Below are 22,543 nucleotides of genomic sequence, written 5' to 3' on the forward strand. Positions count from 1 at the left end.
CTCCTATACCCTCAAATTAATAACCTCTTTTCCTATATTATTGTTACATATATACATATGTGTATGTATATGTACCCACAAATACTTAATTACAACCTTAAAAAATGTATTCATATACTTTTATGCAAAAATGCTGAAAATTTGTACATTTATCTTTTGTTTTCTAAAATAAAGTAAAAAAAAAAAAAAGAATGAAAATGGGGGAAAAAAAAAAAAAGAAGTAAGTGCCTTCATTGGATAGGCCTTCAGCACAAAAAAATAAAAGGACCAGCGAGCAAACATTATAGACTTTGCTGGCCAAAAACCTGCTGCAAATACTTCAGTAGCTACAGCTAAAGGGGGGCAGGTGACATAACCAAGGCCACAGTCTACCGAGTGTCTGAACAGAGGTGAGCAGTGCCATCTCCTCACGCACACAATGCTGCAATTACTTACAGATCTGCAAAGTCACTTGGTTTTGCTTACCATAGTGAGTCCAGGCTGCATTCCGGCCCGGATGGCCTCTATCTGTGTATGAGTGAACTGGATTGTATTACTGCAAATAGACAGTTAAATACAAGATGGTTAGAAATGCAGCAAAATGGTATCCAGTGTTGACTCACATAACCATGGCCAGCTCAAACAAACACTGTACTCATTTCCCCAGCCCTCTTCTACCTCAAGCCTGCTGCTCCCACCCATGCCTCAAACAGAATGAGTCGTATGGAGAGAGCAGTGTTCCCAATACACAAAGCCTATTTTAGGTCTATTCGGACAGCAGAAGTTCTAGTTCCAGTACACACTCACAAAGACCACGGTAACCCAGGAGCTCCAAGCTTATGTGCCAGTAGCCATGAAATGTTGACTTTTCAGTGCCAGGAAACATTTCCTTTTGAAATACAACTATAGAGCTATCAGAAGTTTCCCAGCTACTGACGAACCAAAGGGAAAAGACCTAAGGCTTGAAACAAAACTAAAAGAATTGAAAAACAAGTTTGTAGCTAAGGCAGGCAGGCAGATTACCGTTTGGGCTGGTTGTAAGGATAAGGACCTCTATTCGGAATAACATGAGGTTCCACAATCAAGGTCTTTGCTTCTTCCGTGTCATCTTCTTCCCCGTCTGCATCTTTTCTTTTCTTCCCCTTTCCACTTCTTACTGGGAAAGTTATTCTACAAAAGCAAAGCCCCCATTCATTTTTAAAACAAGAAATGAACCAGGCCAGATGGGGTCCTAGAGCTGAGACGGAAACATGAGACCCCATCCCTAACCTACAAGCTATCTCCAACTGTCAAGCACCTCAAAAGGAAAAATAGATTTTCTCCAATGGAGTCCCACAGGGAATACAAACCACTCAAGGGTAGGTCTAGTGCCCAGCAGTGAATGGCCTCCATAAAACAAATTCAATAATTTTGGGGATTTTTTTCTTATAATGCTTTATTTTGGGTTTTTAAAAAAATTATTGGTCCTCTAATTTTTTATATGATTCTGATTTTGTGTTTTTATGGGATGTGCATGCACATGTGTGTGTGTGTGCATGTGTGTATCTCATGCTTTTTCCTTTTTTCTCGTTTGTTTTATAAAGGGAGAAGGAGAGGGCGAGAGGGAGGAGAGAGGAGAGAGGGGGAGAGGGAGAGAGGGAGAGAGAGGGGAGAGGGAGAGAGAAGGGGAGAGGGAGAGAAAGGGGGAGAGGGAGAGAGAGGGGGAGAGGGAGAGAGAAGGGGAGAGGAGAGAGAAAGGGGGAGAGGGAGAGAGAGGGGGGAGAGGGAGAGAGAGGGGGAGAGGGAGAGAGAGGGGGAGAGGGAGAGAGAAGGGGAGAGGGAGAGAGAGGGGGAGAGGGAGAGAGAGGGGGAGAGGGAGAGAGAAGGGGAGAGGGAGAGAAAGGGGGAGAGGGAGAGAGAGGGGGAGAGGGAGAGAGAGGGGGAGAGGGAGAGAGAGGGAGAGGGAGAGAGAGGGGGAGAGGGAGAGAGAGGGGGAGAGGGAGAGAGCAGGCAAGCATGGAGTTGAAGGGCAGAGGTTCTGGAAGATGAGGGAAGGGAGAGTGTGATCAGAATAAATTGCAAGAAAAAATTTAACTCCCAATAAAAAAGAAATAACTACTATATCATGTATGAAATTGTGTGGAGCATAAACAGATGTGTAAAAAAGACTTGTGATTTATCTCTATACAAACTTTGAAATAAAAGTACATTTACAATTATTAAAATAGGTGTTAAGTCTTTCATCTGGGGGAAAAAGTCATCCAACTAACGGACAAATCAAAGAAATGTTAAGCATCTGTCATATACATCAAAAAGTGCTTAATTCATATTCTTTTATTAAAAGGGACTGGTTTCAAAGAACACAGACCCTCAGAGATTTATAGCCAGAAAGAAAAGACTTCCCCAAATAAAGAAGAAATAGCAGAGACCACATACAAACAGGCCAGCCAGAGCACAGGGGTCAACAGAGAAAAGGAAGGACAGACAGCCTTTAAGGCTTGTGTGGCAATTCAGGCAAGAGGTTCTTAGTTTGGGGTTAGAAGCTAATGTTTTCAATAAATTTCCTAAAATCAAACCCCCAAGTTAACTCTCTATGTGTACTTTTAACAATCTTCGTTTCCAGTCTTAAAGTACTGACAGAGTCAAAAGTTGCCTAGAACTAAAGTGGCAAAGAAATCACCTTAATAGTTGGCAGAAGTACTCACTTCTCCAGCTAGGGAGTAAATGGCTCTAGCTAGTAAATTCACGCATCCGAGAGTTCACAAAATATACCACCATAAAAACTAAGGTCCTAAGCAGAAGTCTGAAGAGACAGACTGTTGTCAACAGACTCTATGCTAAAGAAAAGTCATGAGAATAAAGATACATAATCAGAAGACAAGAGTGCTTTTGTAATAAACAGAATTTAGACATGAAAGGAGGAAGACAGTAGGTGTGGATATTTTGAAGGATATGTTAGAAGTATGCTGAGTTACTGTGTATGTATTCAATAGGTTTTTGGGAGTTGCATCCTCTGGTTTCCAGCTAAAAAAGTAGGATCTGAACTCTACCAAAGGGTATCTTGACTTACACTTCTGACTGACGCTTATCATCAAACTCTGGAAGCAGCCAATGGCTGCAGGCACCTCACTTTATTCCTACATAAGAACTAAAGCCACTTGACATTAACATCACTGTTCTGAATACATATTGAAATCCACAATTTGAAACATATAATTGAAAATGCTCCAGAATCTTAAAGATTTGTGATATTCAGACAATCCTCAAAACACTTTGAATTTTGGAACATTTTGGCTTTAGGACTTTCAGATTAGTAATGTCCAACTGGTGATGTCTATGGAAATATTTCAAAATCTAAAAAAAACTCCAAGCCTAAAATATCTCTGGTAGCAAACATTTTAAATAAAGGATACTCAACCTGTATTTATAATCTGCATGAGATAGACAGAGCTGAAAGAAAACTTTATCTTAAATTCAAAATGAAGTTCAATATCACATGCCTGTATGGCCGTAGTTAGGGAATACACTAGACTATGTGAGAGCTGTACAGGCATATTTCTTTAGTCAGCTACTATATTTATATAGTTCTTTCCAAATCACAGACACTTACTGATCTCTTCTGAGACCTGAGGCTACTTTTAATGTAGTCTTAAAAATAGCTTCTGTACTGAGAGTCAGGAATAGATTCAAATATAATAGTCTTATCCTAGTGATTATTACAGAAAAGCTAAGGACTGCCAAAATGAAATCCAGACACAATGCTTAGACCTCACTTAGTCACCAGCGCTGGTGCCAGCACAGACAGACGACAGACTGGCTGCCAAGAGCACCCATCCCGATTTTACCTGAAAGGGGGTATTTGTAGAGCTGGGTCACTCACAGTCACTTTGACATTATGACCAGGAAAGCTGGCTTTCAGGTGTTCAATGGAGAGAAAAGTGTCATTGAAATCCAGGGTAGCAATCTGATTGGGCATTTTTGAATAATGGGCACTACTTGGGTCCCCATAACCTAAAATGATGTCATGCAGCCAGTCTGGTACCACGCAGTCGGTGTTCATCAGATTCCGAATAGTCTCCAACACGGCCTGTCAGTAAAGGGACAGAAAAGGATCGTGTCAGTAGATGTCTCGAACATTCGCACCTCACTGGAATGCAGAGCTGACGGCACCGATCCGGAATGCCCATGTGGTTCAAGGCAGGAAGCTATTTTCTGCTGACAGGTGCTTGGCAAGACTGAATCAACAGCTATATTTTCAGTTGATATCCTATACTGAGTCAAACAAAAGAACTAAGTTAGTAAGAACAGTTTATCCACCAAGAATTCGTTTAGATAGAATGACCTAAATAAGCTTGCCACTTAACTCCTATTAAGCAGGATGAAAATAAGACTCATGTCAATCCAATACAAAAGAATGAAAGAAAAGAAAGAAAGAAAGAAAGAAAGAAAGAAAGAAAGAAAGAAAGAAAATAAAGAAAATTATAGAACAGGGCCCTGAAAAACAAATGCTTCCTTATAAACTCGAGTTTTTTTCCTCTCCATAATGTGTAGCTGTTGGACGAAATGTAGCACAGTTCATAAACACTAAAGTCAGCATGGGAAAAAATGAATACGAGCAAACACACTGATGAGAGTGTCAGACAATGAAGCAGTAAGAACTGGAACTACAGTAAAAGTGTTTCAGTAGTTAGCACATTTCTGTCAAATGGAAGTAACAGCCAAGATCATGATTTAGAATATTCAAAACCATTCTGATAAAGGAACAAATCCCAATACGTAAATTAGGAGGCAAGGCCTAATTTAAAGGCCACAGTAACCAAATCAGTGCTTTTTAAACTCAGGATCCTAGCACAGATTAAATAAGGAGAGTGAGGGGCATGGTCTCTTGACACTGGTGAATAGGAGGAGAGCTCGGGATCTAAGGTTTCCTTCATCTAGTAGACATGAAGGAAAGCACAGACCATGACAAGAAGCAGCAGAATGTTACAGTTAGTAAAGAACCTTACAAAATTCAACGAGTTCACCGCGGGAGATGTGAGATGGTAGGGGAAGGACTTGATATTAGGAGAAGCTTCAAGGAGCAAGGTGACATTTTACTTTAGTGCGGCAAAGAACTTCTTATCGTTAGTGGACAGTTAGGGAAATGTTTTAAGTAGCAGAATAAAAGCATCAGTGTTCAAGAGGATTAGGAAATACATATCAACAGGACTGTGAGGAGACTAGAGAAAGGTGGCCTTCCCAAGGCTCCAGGCAAGAAACGAAGATCCAGATTAGAACTCACGGCACGGGAAAAGCAACTGAAGCAGCGAGACAGACGAGGGACCTACCCCACTGAGCAGGAAACAGCTAACCCACAGCCCAGGGCCCTCACTGCTCTGCATCAGGACCCGAACGCCTCCTCTACTTCCCTCAATAAAAAGTCATGTTTGGCACCTCCTAACCTTTGATGCTAATTCCTTATATTTCTTTCTTTCTTGATTAACAGTTAAGGTATAAACTGTGCCTAATTCACCTCTACAACTCCCATATAACTAAACACAACATCATTCACACAAGAGAGCATAAATAGATCAGCAAATAAAGAAATACTCTAGACCAGTTATGTGCTTGAGATTCACTTATTAAAAAGTAAATGTGAGTCTAGCCTACCTCCTGTGGAAATAGACCACTAAGTGACACTTAAACGAAGTTGTTGTGTGAATTGGAAGAACGAACTGTGAATATACCTGAGGAAAACCAGCTAGAGGAACATGGTGTACAGTCTCAGTGTGCCTACAGTGAGGTGAGGAAGGAGAGGAGGATGTGATAGGGAAGCCACGGCAAATGACGTCATAATCACAGCGTCTCTTCATGTGATGAGACACAATTAGAGAGTGCGTGTAGAACAGGGCCACTGCAGGATAACGGACATTTTGAACGAACAGCACTGAGGCTACAGAGAATGTAAAGGAGTAGAGAGGAAAGGAACCAGGGACATGAGATGAGGGTGTCTGGATACGGCATGGTGGTGGCGAGCCACTCAGTACTGACAGATGCTTGCAGAGTGGGAGAGAAAGAAGTCAGGGACTCCTCCATTGCTCTGTCTTCAGTAAAGCAAGAGATGGAGCATAATCTGCATCTGAGAGCAGGAACAGCATGGACTTGCAAGGCTGACAGCACTGCACAAGAGACATAGCATGGAGCAAGGAGGAAAAGGCACCTGCAAAGAGCTGGTGTTTCCAATGTCAAAACAACCTCAAGTAATAGTGTTGCTTGTAGTCCCTACAGGAGTCTCCCAGGTGACCACAGGACAGTCCTTACACTTCTCTTTCTAAGCTGCGAACGCCAACACTAGAAGCCCCAGTGTCTCCCTGAGAGAAGTGTGTCAATACACAACACCAGACAATCATTCTGCAGGACACCCACATCGGTCTTCTAAAGACATCTGCAATTCACCTACGTTTGACCCAGTGAGCGAATGAGTAATACTCTTCCTCAGCTCGTTCTGGACATAAACAGCACCTCATGTAAAAAGGAGCTCACCTTCAGAGCAGAACCTGAATTCACCTATACATTTCCAATTTCTTGAAAAGCCAGAACAGATTTAGCAAATGGATTTCCTTAAATGTCATATTTAATCAAACAGGCTATGAACTTAAGGCTGACATTAATATTCACTTAAACCCCTCTACCCAGCATGTATGTATTCCTCTTTTTGGATTTCATTACTAGGATGTAAGGACCTTTAGCTACAGACTGAACCTTACCTTGAAGTTATTCTCCTTCGGTTTCCTCCTCATTATGACATTGAAAGTGTCATACACATCTTCAGCTCCGTTTTGTATAGTGTTGGTCATATCCTGTTGATATTGGTTTGGATCCAAAAATACTCGAAATGTCCTTGACTCTCCTCTAAGATTGGGTCTGGGTTCAGGTCCTAGGTATTTTTTAAGAATGTGTTAAATGAAATATGTATTTTTTAACTAACTAGGAAAGTAAGTTAAAAGTCTTTCTTTCACAGAAATAGTAAGCCACTAAACTCACTTCCAATATTTCCCCATAACTGAACTGTCCTATACTAAGACATTTCAGATTAAAGTGGAAAGTATATTCCCACTTTCCTAAATTTTTATCATTCTTACAGCTCATGTCCTATGCTGATGAAATTCCACACACTGTAACCATGTGCAGATGCTCCTCACTAAGCCAGGAGTGCTTAGTGGTCAAAAGCCTCTGCTCACTTCCTGTTAGTGACTCACATGCCTGAAGATATGTGTCTTATTTTAGGAATTTAAATAGCCTTTCTATGTCTTACTTTGACTGGGTTTATTACTTTTCTCAACTTTCCAGAGGCTACCTAACATCACCAGTTGGAAAGGAATTTAACACAGAGAGAAATGAGAGAAAAAAAAGGTTCACTGGAAATCTCAGTGGCCTCAGCTTCCTTCCTTTGCTGGGGTCTAACTCTGGTCTCACTTTGTGGCAGTGTTTATCCCACCCAGCCTGCACTCCCTTCTGTCCCCTTAAAGTCGAGAACTGAGCACCTTAGGCACCAGCAGTTAGTTACAGGGAAGAAGCGTGTGCTATCAAGAGTTCTAATTTAATAGTCTGTGCTCTGTGAAAGAGTCAAGACAGATATCACCAGTAATACCCAAGAAGAGTAAACTGACCCCATGATACAGCTTTTAAAGATACTCATTTGTGTGTGTTGTATTTGTGTATCTGTGTGTGTGTGTGTGTGTGTGTGTGTTTGTGTGCTTGTGCATGTATAGAGGCCAGAAGGATTATACGTGTTTGCTACTGTGCCTGGCATGCTTAGAAATATTAAAAAGCTTGTCTTTTCATTTCCTGTTTTGTTGTTGTTGTCTTCCCAGTGCTGGGGAATCAAATCTATGGCATATGTACACAGCACATGTCGGCACGTGCCCTGTCACCACGGACATTAGCTATTCTACAGTAGTAAAGTAAGCACCTTTCACACAATCTTTTGTGTTTACTACATCAAACAACTGAAAAGTTTTGCCAAGTAAGCCAGCACAGAAATGTACCATTCTCTTACACACATCACCATACCGTCTTCGATGACTCGCCCTTTGTCATCCAGCATGCCCTGGATTTCACAGCCTCTGACGTACACCAGACCAACTTGCTCAATAAAAGGTCTCCTCCTGTCAAACTTAGTGCCGTAAGGTTTTGTGGGACGCACAGTAATTAAAAAGCATACATCATGTTTGCGAAGACCTAGTAAAACATAAAGACATTTCTACTTAATAGAATTACATTGTTTTTGGTCTTTCATTGGCAAAGTCTTAACTGTTTTAAAGGAGAGTAGATTAAAAAAAACATTAAAAATAAAAAAATGATCAATAATATGTTTTGTATTAGAACATAATTATGTTCCCTATAGTCTTTAATATTCAATATTTCATAGCAGTAATTAAAAGGAAGATCTTATAATAAAATTAGAAACTTCTGCATCATGAATTAATTACTAAGTAAGACTTCCAAGTCATGTTACAGATCCAAAATTGGATGTTCCTCACCATTCTTCTTTTTAATTCTTATTAAGTAACTGAAAATATGGCTGGCATATAATTCATAGTCGTCAAGTGTCTACCATGGGTTTCGGTTATCCATCAGTGTCTTCCAAACAGCCTTAGTGCACTGACTAAAACAGGTTAACCCAAGATAACTCATCAACACATAGTGTATCCACAGACTTTTACCCACAGAATATGGCTCAACACACACTTCCAGTCAGCAAACAGGGAAATCTTTCTAAGTGAATATTAAGAGGCAAGACATCGGTGTCAAGATCCAAAGCGTCTCTGGCTTTCTGGCTTCATCAGTAACATTGACACAGACAAAACAGGGGCACTAAAGTGCTGGTTACACTCAACACTGAAGTCACATCACTTCATCCTTGTTCCTTTCTGATCCATTATTTTTACTACTGTATGACAGAAATGAAAATCTAGATAGTTTGTCTGCTTACAACCTTGGAAAAAGAACATACACTTAGATTAAGACACCAATTTCAGTATGTGGCTAATAGGACTGGAGACATCATGGCTCTCTGTAGTGTGAGTGTAAGTAAAGCTAAAAAGAACTCAAATCTGCAGAAGTAAAATTAGATGAAAGGGGCAGAAGAGGCGATGAGAACTGTGAAGAATGATGCTCTTCTGAGTTACACTGTCACACAGCCTGCAGTCTGTACCATTCAGATTTCTAGGCATCAGCAACATAGGTCCTGAGAAGACCCCATGAACGCAGGAGTCAGTTTCTTACAGCAGTAGGGATGGTCAACTGAGGATCCCTCCAAATCCAGACCATTACAGGAGACTCCTTAGGTCTACACTTAAAAAGTTGTGCTACAATGAGCTTACCTTTCTTCTCAAGTGTGTGTAGCTGCACACCTTTTTAAAGGGCGTTTTTAGAAGCAAAACTTAACGTCCTTTCCATATGGGGTAATAACGGACTTAAGGACCCAAGCTCCAAGCTGAGGGGACGGGAGGACAGTCCTATATTTTAGTTGAAACATTTCAAAGCTATTGTTTGACAGACATTTGTACTATTTACAGCCTCCTCTCGGTTTCTGCTCCCATCTCTGATCAATAGAGGGCCTGAACTTGGGCCCTGACTTAGGAAAGAGACTTCTCTTCCCACTGCCTACCAATGAATCACTGCTCCCTAAGTCTCACAGCACTCTGTCTTGTTCATCAGCGTACTCTATCTCTTACTCTACCAGAGGCCTATGGTAGTGGAGGGAGTGAGGGAAAAAAAGAAATAGAAAGGAGGCTGGGGCTGGGGAGAAAGGGAGAGAAGGCGAATTAAAAACTACATTGAAAAAAAAATCTCTTCAGGCATTTCAGGTAGCAGTCCCCAGAGCAGTGGAGAGAGGGCTCTGTCAGGAGAGTTCCTTCTCTCCCTTTACCTTTAACAGGAGACCTGTCATCTCCTACAAAAGGCTTTTAAACTTCTGGGTGCCAACAAGTTACTTCATTTTAATGTCTAATGTGTACAATAGTTAGATAGCTCCTTATGTTTCCAGGGGTAATAAATACAAGACCTTTCCCAGCAACTAATGACTTCTCAGGGCACAGAGATCATAAAGGTGCACAATGTTCTAAACATATAATGCAACAGACTGGAACTCATAGAAAGATACAGGACTGAAAACAATCTGTCACAAATGATACCCACCAAAAGCAGCCATTTGTTAAACAGTTGGCCAATTCCATTGCTGGTCTCCTTTAGAATTCCCTTTTAAGTCTAACATATGTTCCTCATGGTTACTGCTATGCGGGGAGCTATAATTTCTGAAAACTGATCCCTTGCCTTCTGGCATTTGCAGAAAGTAGCAGGAGATTAAACCTCCTGGCTACTATCTCTCACCACAGGGCAGCAAGGGGGAAGCTCTTAGACAGCTGGGAACAGGGTGTGTGTGTGTGTGTGTGTGTGTCTGTGTGTGTGTGTGTGTGTGTTTAATGATGCAAAAGTGCCCACAGACAGCCAGTTCAGAGCCAGTTCTTACACAGGTGTTGGCCAAGTTTTAGCTCTTTTTCACTTAGTATTTTAGAACGTAGCTTCTCAAAAAGCTAATTATGATATTCAACTCTAAGTGAACCTTAAGTAGTAAAAAAAAAAAAAAAAAAAAAAAGGAAAACTGGTTTGCTTTCCTGTCAGTTCCAATCCACCTTCCTTCTTCTTGTAGTTTCCTGAGGGGCAGCTTCACTCCAAGTTTCCTCACCAGGTTCTCCCTGCGATCACAAGGCCCATGCGTCTCTTCTACTCTGGCTGCTCCCATCTTTTGAGTGTTACCCTCTCTGCTTACGCTGCAAATGTGTATCAGTTACATACAATTCTCCTTTAGAGCACCATGATGCTTTTATGTTCATCTACAAATCTAGCAAACACTCTACTAATTAAACTATTTCTTCTTAGTTTGCTCTGCAAACTGCAATCTTTAGAATACTCTGATAGTTACAAATTTGTTAGTAAAACATTGAACTACTTAAAATACTCTTGTATGATTCTTAGTGTTTTACTACTAATTACAAAGACAACTACAATGCTTTAAATTAAATTTTAAGAATAAAACCGAGTAAGAATTTAAAAGGACAATATTTAGTAAAAGTACTTGACTGATGCTCTAAATGAAAAGCTACAAATGAAAGAGGCAAAAGGCCGCATCACTTTGAAATGCCACGTTACCTTCCCACTCATCCTTGATGTGGTCTCTGACATTCAGATTGATGGTGACATCTGCACGAACTCGAGTTGGCCAGTTTTCACCAATGTTGGGTTTGGCAACCTCGACAACAGTGAAAGCCACAATGGGCTGAGCCATTCGTGCCCAACCACCGAACACTACACCACCATACTCAGATTGCCTGAAAATCCAAAGCAGTGGATGATTACACAAACAAGAACTTTACACAAGTACAATGGGGGAGAGTACAGGTTTAGCTCAGAGTTAAGTTCTGGCTAGCACTGGCTAGCCACGGTAAGGGCCATCTCTTCTTACAGGCTGAATAGGATGCTATAGCATACGCATGGCCACACATTCTCATTACTTGTTCACCTCTACACACTCACAGGTGGCTTCTCTATCTTGGCTGTTGACAGTGCTGCACTGAGCATGAAGTACAGGTATGTCCTGTAAGACAGTGATTTTAGTTCCTCCTGACATAAATCCACAAGCAGGAATGTCTGTACTGTCTTCTATAATGGGTACAGAATCATAGACCCAAGGAAAATGCATAGGGCTTTCATTTTCTTAAGTAACCTTGCTAATACTGAGCTTCCTTCTTAACAAGATGAGCTAGTGGCTGGATCTCCATCTCCCAGCTGATTGCGGGACTGAGCACCACTTGCTTACCTTGTTTACAGCTGCTGAGCACCTTTACATCTTCACTGCTAGCATGCCCATTCGGAATGCTGGACGTTTCTATTATGTGTGTGTTGTCCATGTCCCCCACATTGCTGACCTAACAGCAGCTCAGAGGCTCGTCACCTTCCTGCACTTCTACTCATTCCTACATTTTTCTCTTTGCTTCCTTAATTTTGGTGTCAAAATCCAAGACAAAAAAGCAAAAGCAGAATGAAAAGTGCTAAGAGCAACATCATGGGAACCTTCCTCTGTTTTCCTCCAAGAACTACATGTATCTCAAGACTTAAGTTTAATATTTGTTCATGTTTTACTGTAAAGCAGTGGTCTTTTGCACGCAGGGCTAGCTTTCCTCTACTGGAAATACTCTTCTTACTGCCCTGGAGGACACCGCACAAGTGGTACATGGCTTTATTCCTGGCCTCCACTGCTGCCTGTGTGTGTGTCCCGGACTTGGGGGGAGGGGGTGGCTTCTTCCTTCTTTCCTTCTTTTGTTTGTTTTTTTCAAGGCAGGGCTTCTTGGTGTAACCCTTGCCGTCCTAGAACTCACTCTAGAGTAGACCAGGCTGGCCTTGAATCAGAGATTCACCTGCCTCTGCCTCCAGAGGATTGGTATTAAAAGTGCATGCCACCACTGTTGTGTGTCCTGTTTTATGTCTGCAGAGCACTGTTTGGATCACAGTAGCTTTGTAATATAACTTGAAATTAGGAAATGCAATGTCTCTAGCTTCACTGTCTCCAATAAAAACTGCTTCAGCTTTTCTCTCTTTCATTCCCTGGCAGGAACTGTTCTTCCTTAGAGAAGAGTCTGCTCGTATGGCATCTTCTTCATTTTAAAAGACAGTTCTACTTAGGTTTATTTTATCCTTTTCCTTTCTTAAATAACTTCAACCACTATCATTTTATCTTTTGTTCTCTATGTTCTTAGGTTACACTTAAGATAAATTTATAGAACAAGCTATTATTTTAAAAACTTAAAAACATGCAAGAATCCTCACTGAACTATACTACCTAAATCCCTTAAAATATCTAATCACTTAAAAAAGATCAGAGGGGAAACTAATTAACAAGTAGCAGCAACACCCAAATAGTCATTCTTATTTACATTACTTCAACTTTAGCTAAAATTTAATTTTTACTTTAAATGGTGTTTTTGAAACACAAACTAAAGTAGCACTTTAAACTTAAAGTTAATTCCAAAAACAACATTCCAAAAATATTAAATTACCTCTAATATGAAAATTCTGTGCTATGACTAAAAACTAGACAATTCTAGAACATCAAGGCAAAACTAAGACTAAAAGCCCTACACTGCAGAATTTGGCTACACTGGGGCAGCCTCTGGGCGGCAGGACAGGGCTCTGATCCCTCGTAAAGGGGTCCCTGCTACGTCCTCCACTCTCACCGCCTCACCCTAGGACAGCTCATGCTGCCTTGTGGAACTCAATCACCGCTAATGTACAACTCAGGAGATTCAGTGAGTGCACACAATATGCACACACCATCACAGTTCACCTTCAGAATGTCTGTCTGCTTTGTCCCTGAAGGATTTGCAAGGGCAGTCAATCTCTGACTACCCCAGGCAGCCTCTTAACTGCTCTTCACTCTTTGTTGTCTTACAGATCGAAACATGAAGCGTTAAGGACAGACTTCCGCCACTTGGAAGGACATCATCTTTTACTGCTGTCTCAGTGGCTTCAGCCATGGGAAACGTGACATGTAACGCGTGAGAGCGCTTGGGCTCTTTTTCCACCCTTGTGGTGTGGACCTGGCCCTGTAGAAATCCCTTCACGGGCATCAGTGAAAAAAAACTTTAGAAGGATTTATTATTTCAAATGTGAACAAATTAACTCCAAAAGTTAAAACATTTTCTTTCAACTTCAAAAAAAAAAAAAAAAAAAGAGAGAGAGAGAGAAAAAAGTAATTAAAAAAAATCCTCTATTAATAGAGAATAAAAACTATGAGTAATTGTTTGTTTTCTTTGTGTGTGTGCTTGACATTTAAATTAAATGTACAAGTGAATTCTATTTACTTAAGTGCTAGTTAATAAATCCCTATTTTGCAAAATGGCCAAAATTAGGCTCTAAATCTAGACACATAAGTGCAAGGTAACCATAAACTGTAAATGAGTTTCTGGATCAAGCGCTCCCACAGGGTCCGAACAATGGGCAATAATTTCAGCAAAGCTGTGGGCAGGGATGAGCAGCCAGTGGATATACAAATTTCACAATCCTAGCCTACGTACTGACTCAACTAATTATTAAGTCAAAAATACTTTGTGTTGGGCTTTATAGTCTCATCCAGAATAACTTCTCACATAATAATTAAAAAATAGAACTGAATATAAAATAAAATATGGAAGTGAAAAATAGATCCTAACCACGGAGCCTGTGGCCGCTCTCTACAGCTAGGGAAGAGAGAAGGCTGGAGGACACCTAAGGAGGTTCAGCCCCCAGAAACTCTCAGGCTTGCCACACAGAGTCAGGGTCACCACATGTCTACATGCTACGTCTGAACAAGAATAACTCACTTCACAAATCAAGTTTACACATTTACAATCACTTCTCATGCTTGTAACCATCTACTCAGAAACAAGAAGAATTTACCCAAAGTTACTCACGGGTAAAATTCCAAAATTAGCCTTCACAAATCTCATAATGCAACCCTGTCTACCATAGTTAGAACAAAAGGATTTTCTTAAAGGAACTTTCCAGATAAAGCCAGAAGGTGGAGAGTCAAGTTTAAACCAAAAAAATTCTCAAGTAAGTAGACCTCTGAGCGAATGCTGCCAATGCAGTTGAGCTCCGACGTGCTGCTCTTAGAAGGTTCTGCAGCATCCTGAGCCCTGCAGCTTGCTGGGTGCTGACTCACACTCCTAGCTATAGTCACGGAACAGAGGTAGAGCATCACCCCTGGCTAATGAACTTCACCCAAGACCAGCGGAGTCTAACCTGCCCTAGTCCAGGACTGCTGGCCTCGCTTTATCCTGTTATTGATGTCTATTGATTTCTCCCCTTCCCTGCCTAACATAGCCTCTTCTTCTCTCCTCCCCAGGTCCCCAGCTACACCTCCAAGGTACTCAAATATATATTTCATATTTTAGCACTTCTGAAGTGGATTCACATTATAAGCCCTCAAATAGTGGGTATCTTTGGCATGTATCTTCACATTGCTAAGCACACTGCTGTTCCTACCAAGGTGTATCAGATACTGCACACACACTTCTTCATCACAGATGGCACCACTTTACTGACCACGGCTTCATTCTGCTCACACTGTCCTCGATGTCTTGTCTAATTTCATAAGTTGACTCTAAGCGGAAGAGATTAAAGTTCCTCAGGAGATAATCGTGTAGAGTTAAAAACTGCAAATTCAACTTGGGGAGAGCAAGACAGCCTGCAAAGAAAAACAGCTTCGATGACTGCATTATTCTTCTAATCACCCATCTGGTCTCTATACCCAAAGCACACCAGCAGCCGGAGAGGCAGCTACTGATGTCTGGAACAGATCCATCTCCACATTTTCATTTGCAAAGACTACACAGCTATCTTGTGAGAGATGATGTAAAGATTCAACTATTCATGCAAGTAATCTTTACATCAGCATTTCACAGGCCAGCAGTGTTTCTTAGATGTTTCCAAGTACAGACGTTAGTAGCTTAGAAATTCCTTCCTCTTGCACCCAGTTCAAGCCATCCAAATTCGGAAGTACCTAACATTAGCATAAACTTACCCTGTGGCAAAACACACCACACAAAAGCAAATATGATGAAGTTATATTGCCGAAAGAGAACTCCAAACATGCCTTCGGTAGGCTTTAGGGGTCAAGGCATTCACTGTCTATGTTGCTCCAGCTCTTCTGTTACCGAGCAGTCTTACCATTATTTAGAGATCAAGTAGTCAAGAGCACTATCAAAGCCACAATACATCCCACTTTTACACATTATCTACAGTACAGCAGTAATAAGAGAACGAGAAATGGTGTGCCAAATATTCCCATTGTTTTTATTAGTAGACACTGACTTACACTCTGTCTCTCAGGCACATAGGCCGAGGGAAAGGTGTCTCATTTTCATTAAAGGAACAAACCCAAAACCTGTTACCACCTTGCAACCCTCAGCTGAATGAAAAGTGAGCGCAGGAATGGGTTCCTCATGGCGTCTCCACATGTATGTTCACACCTTGTTCTCATTAGGTGCCTTCCCTTTTCTTCCCTAGTTAGACCAACCTCTGCCTTAGTTCACGGAGTCCACTACCCTACTTCTCACCTCCTTAAATCTCTTCCTTCTCTTCCTCCTGACCCCTCGTAATCTGTCTTGTCACATGCGCACTCACACGCACACATTCACACGATGTCTCTCTCACACATCTCTCTCACACATCTCTCTCTCTCTCTCTCTCTCTCTCTCTCTCTCTCTCTCTCTCTCTCTCTCTCACACACACACACACACACACACAGCTACATTGAATTTCATTTCCATATTCTGGATACAGAAAAGAACAAGCCATGCTTGTCTTTCTGACTTTGGCTTATGCTGTTTAACACAATGGTTTCCAACTGCACACATTTTCTGCGGGTGGATTTCAGGAGAAATTCCAGGAAATCCTTGGAACGGTTACCATCAAAATAATTGTGACGACTTTAAAGACATCTCTGGTACATATGAGCCAAGTTCTCGTCTTCAAAGACAGGTAGTTTTCGAAGGTTCGGGCTCAGTAGCTAGTATAGGCAGGTGGGAGGTACCTCTAGCATCTGCTACCAACTGTTGGTGAGGGTTTGTCGTTGTTGTTTCGCCCATCGGTTCCTGGCTTCAGAACGAACTTTCAAAAGGCTCTAACAGGGCATTTGAAGAGCATGTCTGTCAGCCTATCACACTGACCAGTGAAAGCTCCACTTCTGCACTCTTAAGCCTCCTCAGAAACAGCGCTGTGGTTTAATAATCATATATTCTACAGGGCAACACATCCTAGGATATATTTAATTTAATATAAATCATTTTGCTAAGTATTCAAAATCCTCACTCTTTTCTAGCATCTGAATCCACAGAACAGTAGCCTACTATATAGAGGAGACATGTGTGCACTTCAGCTATGTGTGAAGTTCACGTTACACGTGAGCTCTGTATTCCTTACCTACCTTCTCCAGAATAGTACTCAGTAGGGACAATGTTTTCATCCCATATAATTTTCTCAGTTGGATACAAAGGCATCTGATTCAATTGCTGAATTTGAGAGATGCGGCGTTCATGGCGAGACACCTCAGGGAAGAAACAGTAACGTAAGTTACAGCGGAACATGAGTGACACACAGGTCACGCAGAGCCCACAGGAGAGAGCCCGCCTTCACTGCCATTAGGCAGCCAGTGAGCAATTCCTGGGCAGTCTTTGTGGCAGTTTGATAAGACTTGATTTTTCCCCTTCCTGTTTTCTCTCATAAATCATAAAAAATGAGGTACCAACCGAATGCACTGGAGCCGAGTCCCAGCTCCTCCATTTATAAGGAAATTACAATAAGCTTCTTACTCTGTTTCTGTTGTCGGTCTCTAATCAGGGTTGACGGTGGTTGAGAAGGAACACTATAAAATGTACTAATCTCGCTGGCACATGCCCAGAGTTTAAGAACTATAGCGTCTATGTAAAAACCAAACTCCCTAAACAGAAGTCATGAGTCCTGAATCTCGTTTTCATGTTTCTTGTAAGGATCTCCCATGACTGGTCTGAATCTCCTCTACTATAAATGAGAGATGGGGTGAGCTGTCCTTCCCTCATTCATGATCGCTACACATGTGTGACATCCCAGTAGTGCATGTCACACAGAACCTGTGATTTCTAATTAACAATGACGAACCGACACATGCTTTTCTATGAGAAAAACCCTGGGAATCTATGTATATGTATATGTGTATATGTATATATATATATATATATATATATATGTATGTATGTATGTATGTATGTATGTATGTATGTATATATATATATATATGTATGTATATATATATTGTTCATAAAAACTTAGTATTGGTACCAACAGTCAGACTCAAGAGATGTTTTCTTGTCAGGAAAGAGCTCAGGGAATTTTTAGGAAGTGTTTGCAGTTACACACAGTGACAAGTGACTTGTAGGAGGATAGGTAAAGATAGAAATCTAAGACACATACTCAGAGAAAACATGCAAATAAAAAAGTAGTTCCCATACTGGAGCTAATTTAAAATGCTCCCAAGGCTTTCTCCCCAAATGGTCCGCAGACACCTGCCACTAAGCATTAAACACCTGCTACAAATCGTCTCTGCTCCCCAAGTTTAGCATATCATCATCCTCTTTCCTACGGGGAGGGAAGATGCTCTCCATCACAAGGTAAAATCACCAACTTGGAATGTAACCCCAGAATGGCATGTCTAATACACCTCATTATGTAGAAGAAAAAAAATCAACACATACATATGCCTACTTATTTATTTACTTATCTGTTTGTTTTGCTTAGCAATGGAAATGTCTGAAATAGATGAAAAGCTACTTGATCTTACAGCAGGAAAAAAAAAAGCCATTTTAAATCCTTTTGTTCTGTTCTGTTTTATTGCAAACACAGGAAGACTGAGAAAAACCAAAGCCGGTGCGAAGGCAGAGCACGCTCATCTAAGAGTTGGTTTTGGAGGTTAACCGGGCTGCCACACTCTCACACAATAACCAGTTTCTGGTTCTGGTTAAATGTTCACATATGCTACAAAAGAGCAATTAGTTAGCGTCATGGATAAAAATGTGACATAAATAGTCATTTGTTTCAGAAAATGCTGTATGGGAGGGAGAGTGTTCCTACGTGTGCAGTGAACAAGGTGAATGAACACAACACTAAATATTTTTACAGGTTATGGGATGACCTAGGTCTTTGGTCCTGTGGGCGGGGCATCAACGTGCGGTATTCACTGTGCTGGACAATAAGCTCTCTCTATCACTGCGCTACATTTCTGCCCTCAATTGTGAGGTAGATAGTTCTAATGTATTAACACTAAAACAAACTTCATTACTATTCACATAATTAGATCTAATAGATAGGAGAAGTCTTCCGAAAGCTCTAGAAGGGCACAGGTGAAGAGTATACCATGTTTATTCCTGGGCAACAGGAGAAGCCACAGGGATGAGTTCTTCACTCCTAATTATAACTACTGTACACTTGCGCATTATACATGAAGTAAACCAAACAACAGCAGCAACAGTAAAAAGTCACCACACCCAACAAAAACTACGTTTTTAAAAGAAAAAGAAAAAAAAAACTAGTTTAGAAAATAAAGCTTCTCATTGCCAAAGCTGACTGAAAAGGTGCTCAGGTTCTTAAGCCACTAAGGGAGAATTTACTGTATTTCTAAGTCACTGAATTCACTGTATCGAGGCTAGGCCCCGATACTGAATACAGCATTTCTGAATAACTACCATTAAACTAGCACACGACCACGGTTATTCACATGCACTGTGTCAACTGGTCTCCTTCAAAGAAGGAAGGCTCAGCTTAGAATCCCAGAGCATGGCTGCCCTGTGACACAGAAGCTGCTCAGTGCCACAGTGACTTCCTGCCACAACAGACCTTAAAGGTTCGAAAGATGTGAGAGAAGAGACCACAGACATGAAAAAACAATCCTGAGACCTGACCCACCCTCACCAAATCAACTAATTTCAAAGACAAGAGGCAAAATGCTGAGCCTGAACTCTACAAGTCAGTACTGTTTATATCATTGAGTGACTCAGAAATGTGGAAAAAGCCACAGGAGAAATTATGAGACAGTTAAAATATTAATATTTACCAGCAATTCCAGAAGAAATTCTTTATCAAAAGTTGTGTCTTCATTTTTAGGGAGCGTTGGCAAGAGGCAGAGGTATGATGCCACCTGGTGGAGTGTGTTCGAACTGCAGAATGGAGAAGATTTTATTCAGATCCATTAATTACCTTTACTATTGAGCCACGTTTTCCTATTGATATTTTAAAAAGTAAATATATGGCTTGGACAGCAAAACAAACAAACCCCCCAAAAAAATTTAAAAACAGGAATGAAAACGTTTGAAGTATAGAAATGCTAAACCTTTCATGGTACTCGGAATCCACTGACCATCTATGAAGGAGTCAAAGCAGAGGCGAAAACAGTGCCCGCAGCCTCCGGACCAGGCCCAGCAGCTCCTGAGGCCTCTTCACTCCCACATGAAGACTATCCAAAGCCAGGGCCATTTAAGAACAACTTCAGTGAAACAGAACTGTTCCTACTGATAAACTTATCAGCACTGGAATCTCAAAGAGGCATTTTTAGAAAAGAAATAGCAAAAAAAAATTTTTTTTAAATAGCCAAATTTGAAGTGTGCATTTTGCATATAATTTGTTATGTGTAAGAATAAATTATGCTTCTTTTGTCTTTTATTAGTAGCATTTTTCTTTCATAACACACAGTTTTCTCTAATGCTGTTGCACACCAAGCCTTTCTTTTCTAATCCGAACCCCAGAACTGTTCATCTATTTTCAACCTCTTTGTCTTTTCCAGGCCAAAGAAACAGCTTTTGACACTGACTGTGCAATGCATTGAGAACTCAGTAGAAAATAATCAAAAGGCAGACAGTAGGACCAACAGCAGCACGTCCTGCAGGTACTCTGAAGATCCATGGCTGGCTTAAGCACAGAGAGATAAGGATGAGCTATGAAGTACTGCTTTCCCAGATATACCAGTAGACCTGTACTAGACACCACTGCTGACACATCTTAACAACACAAAATGTTCCCCGGTCATTCCTCTAAGATCAAACATGAACCTTTACGGGTTTCTGTTATATGCTGTTTATGTCCTGTTTATGTTATGAGATTTGGCCAGGTTAATGTCCTGCTCAAAGAATAATGGCCTAAGTTATTAGAAATCCTTTCACCGCATCCTGAGGAAAAGATGGGTAGTTATGTTTAAGTGAGTCAAGAATTCCAAACTGTGAAAGATAAGCACCGGTCATAAGGTTAACAAAGAACCACTGCACAGCCCACAGTGCTAGGGAAGAAAGAAACAAAAGTCCACAGCAAGATCCTAGGAGAGAATGCTGCCTTTTCATGTTGTCTTACCTGAGGGGTCCAAAAAACTTGACCAAAGAATCCCGGGCATCTACTTCTGCCACATTGGAGAGGGCGAAGTCATAGAGCTCAGGGAAATGTGCAAACGCAGCTCTCTAGGAAAGCAAAGCCGTCAAGAGTTAATGTCTATGCACCTGGAACTCCTGGGCCACACGGGGCAAATGTGTTCAACTGTTCAGTTTCCATGAGTTTGTGTACTTCCGTTTCCCTTGCTGCTGCCGTCTAGCTTTATCCATTATGGACAGATAAAACACACTGTATTAGTTCCCTTGCACATGTTTGTTGAGGCTTGCTTTTGTCCTTAATATGTGAAATATTTTGGAAACAGTCTATGAGCTGCTGAAACAAATGTGCCAACTTTAGTGTTTGGGCGAATGCTTTACAGATGGCTATTAAATCCACTGGATTTGTGACTTCAATAATACGTAAATGAATGAATAAATATTTCCCACTTCTTACGTTTATCTCTCACGTGCTCCCTGCTTCATTAAAGCAGAGGTGTGTCACACAATAGGGAAGGCAGAAATTGTTCTGCCAGGAAAGCAACAACAGAACCTGGTTAGTGCTCCCTCCTCGACACTGCTGGGGACTGAACCCAGGGCCATGATAAGGAAACATCCTATCAGAGCTACATCCCAGGTTTCTGTGGCCCCACAAAGGTGACATGAAAATGGCATGTATGTTCCTTGGCATGAGTGGAAAAATACAAAACACAACCCTTGTGCCCCCAAAATGGCATTTTATTACCAAAAACTAGCCAAAGAATACTAAAAGAAAGCCCCAAGGGGCACTGTACTGGAGACTGTCCAGAGGAAGAAGCTGAAATACAGCGCATGCCTGCCCTGCTGTTGTTTGGATCTCTGGAAAGGTAAGTCCTGGCAGGGCCCGTCCTACCAACCAAGAGTAAATGAAAAGACAGCCACTCTGAATACGAGGACCCCATTCCCTCTAATATAAGTCTGCATGAGATAACACTGCCCCTAACTCAGATTTTAGAGACTCAAATACCAGCACATAGACTCACAGGTTTCAGTGGACTACGAAAGTCACTTATTTCATAAATTCACCGAAATAAAAAACATTGAAAAAAAAGGGAGGATGAAACAATATGAATACTGTGGTGGTTTGTAAATGCTTGTATACGCTTGGTCCAGGGAGTGGGACTATTAGAAGGTATGGCCTTGTTGGAGTAGGTGTGTCACTGTGGGAGTGGGCTTTAATACACTTGTCCTAGCTGCCTGAAGGCCAATATTCTATTAGCAGCCTCCCGATGAAGATGGAGAACTCTCAGCTCCTCCTGCACCATGCCTGCCTGGAAGCTGTCATGTTCCCGCCTTGATGATAATGGACTGAACCTCTGAACCTATAAGCCTGCCCCAATTAAATGTTGTCCTTGTAAGAGTTGCCTTGATCCTCACTAGCCAATAGATTCAAAGGCTAATACGCTTAGCCAATAAGTTTAAACTGTAACCTTGCTGATGGAACCTGTACCCCCAAAAAGTATAAAAACTGTGGGAAGCCACTGTATTCGCCATTACAAGATGGCGCCCAGCCCGAAGGGAGAGTGGCCAGTTTTGAGATAAACAACTTAAGTGCGCATGCACGCCTGCCTGTTTTTGCTGAATCA

The 22,543-nt window shown here is 41.3% G+C and overlaps 1 protein-coding gene across 1 annotated transcript in view; it reads right to left on the minus strand.

Annotated features, from left to right (window-relative positions):
* AQR (aquarius intron-binding spliceosomal factor) overlaps positions 1–22,543 on the minus strand; it is an 80,529-nt gene that overhangs the window by 31,042 nt on the left and 26,944 nt on the right. The window contains exons 13-22 of the mRNA XM_080931025.1: positions 20,908–21,011; positions 19,622–19,724; positions 16,964–17,084; positions 15,082–15,223; positions 11,152–11,330; positions 8,011–8,178; positions 6,705–6,874; positions 3,804–4,045; positions 1,003–1,149; positions 466–535 (exon numbers count right to left, since the gene is read on the minus strand). Of these exons, the coding sequence (XP_080787151.1) occupies positions 466–535; positions 1,003–1,149; positions 3,804–4,045; positions 6,705–6,874; positions 8,011–8,178; positions 11,152–11,330; positions 15,082–15,223; positions 16,964–17,084; positions 19,622–19,724; positions 20,908–21,011 (1,446 nt within the window). The remainder of the gene's footprint in view (positions 1–465; positions 536–1,002; positions 1,150–3,803; positions 4,046–6,704; positions 6,875–8,010; positions 8,179–11,151; positions 11,331–15,081; positions 15,224–16,963; positions 17,085–19,621; positions 19,725–20,907; positions 21,012–22,543) is intronic.

This window comes from Micromys minutus (assembly GCF_963924665.1).
Source record: "Micromys minutus genome assembly, chromosome: 17".
NCBI classification, from domain to species: Eukaryota; Metazoa; Chordata; class Mammalia; order Rodentia; family Muridae; genus Micromys; species Micromys minutus.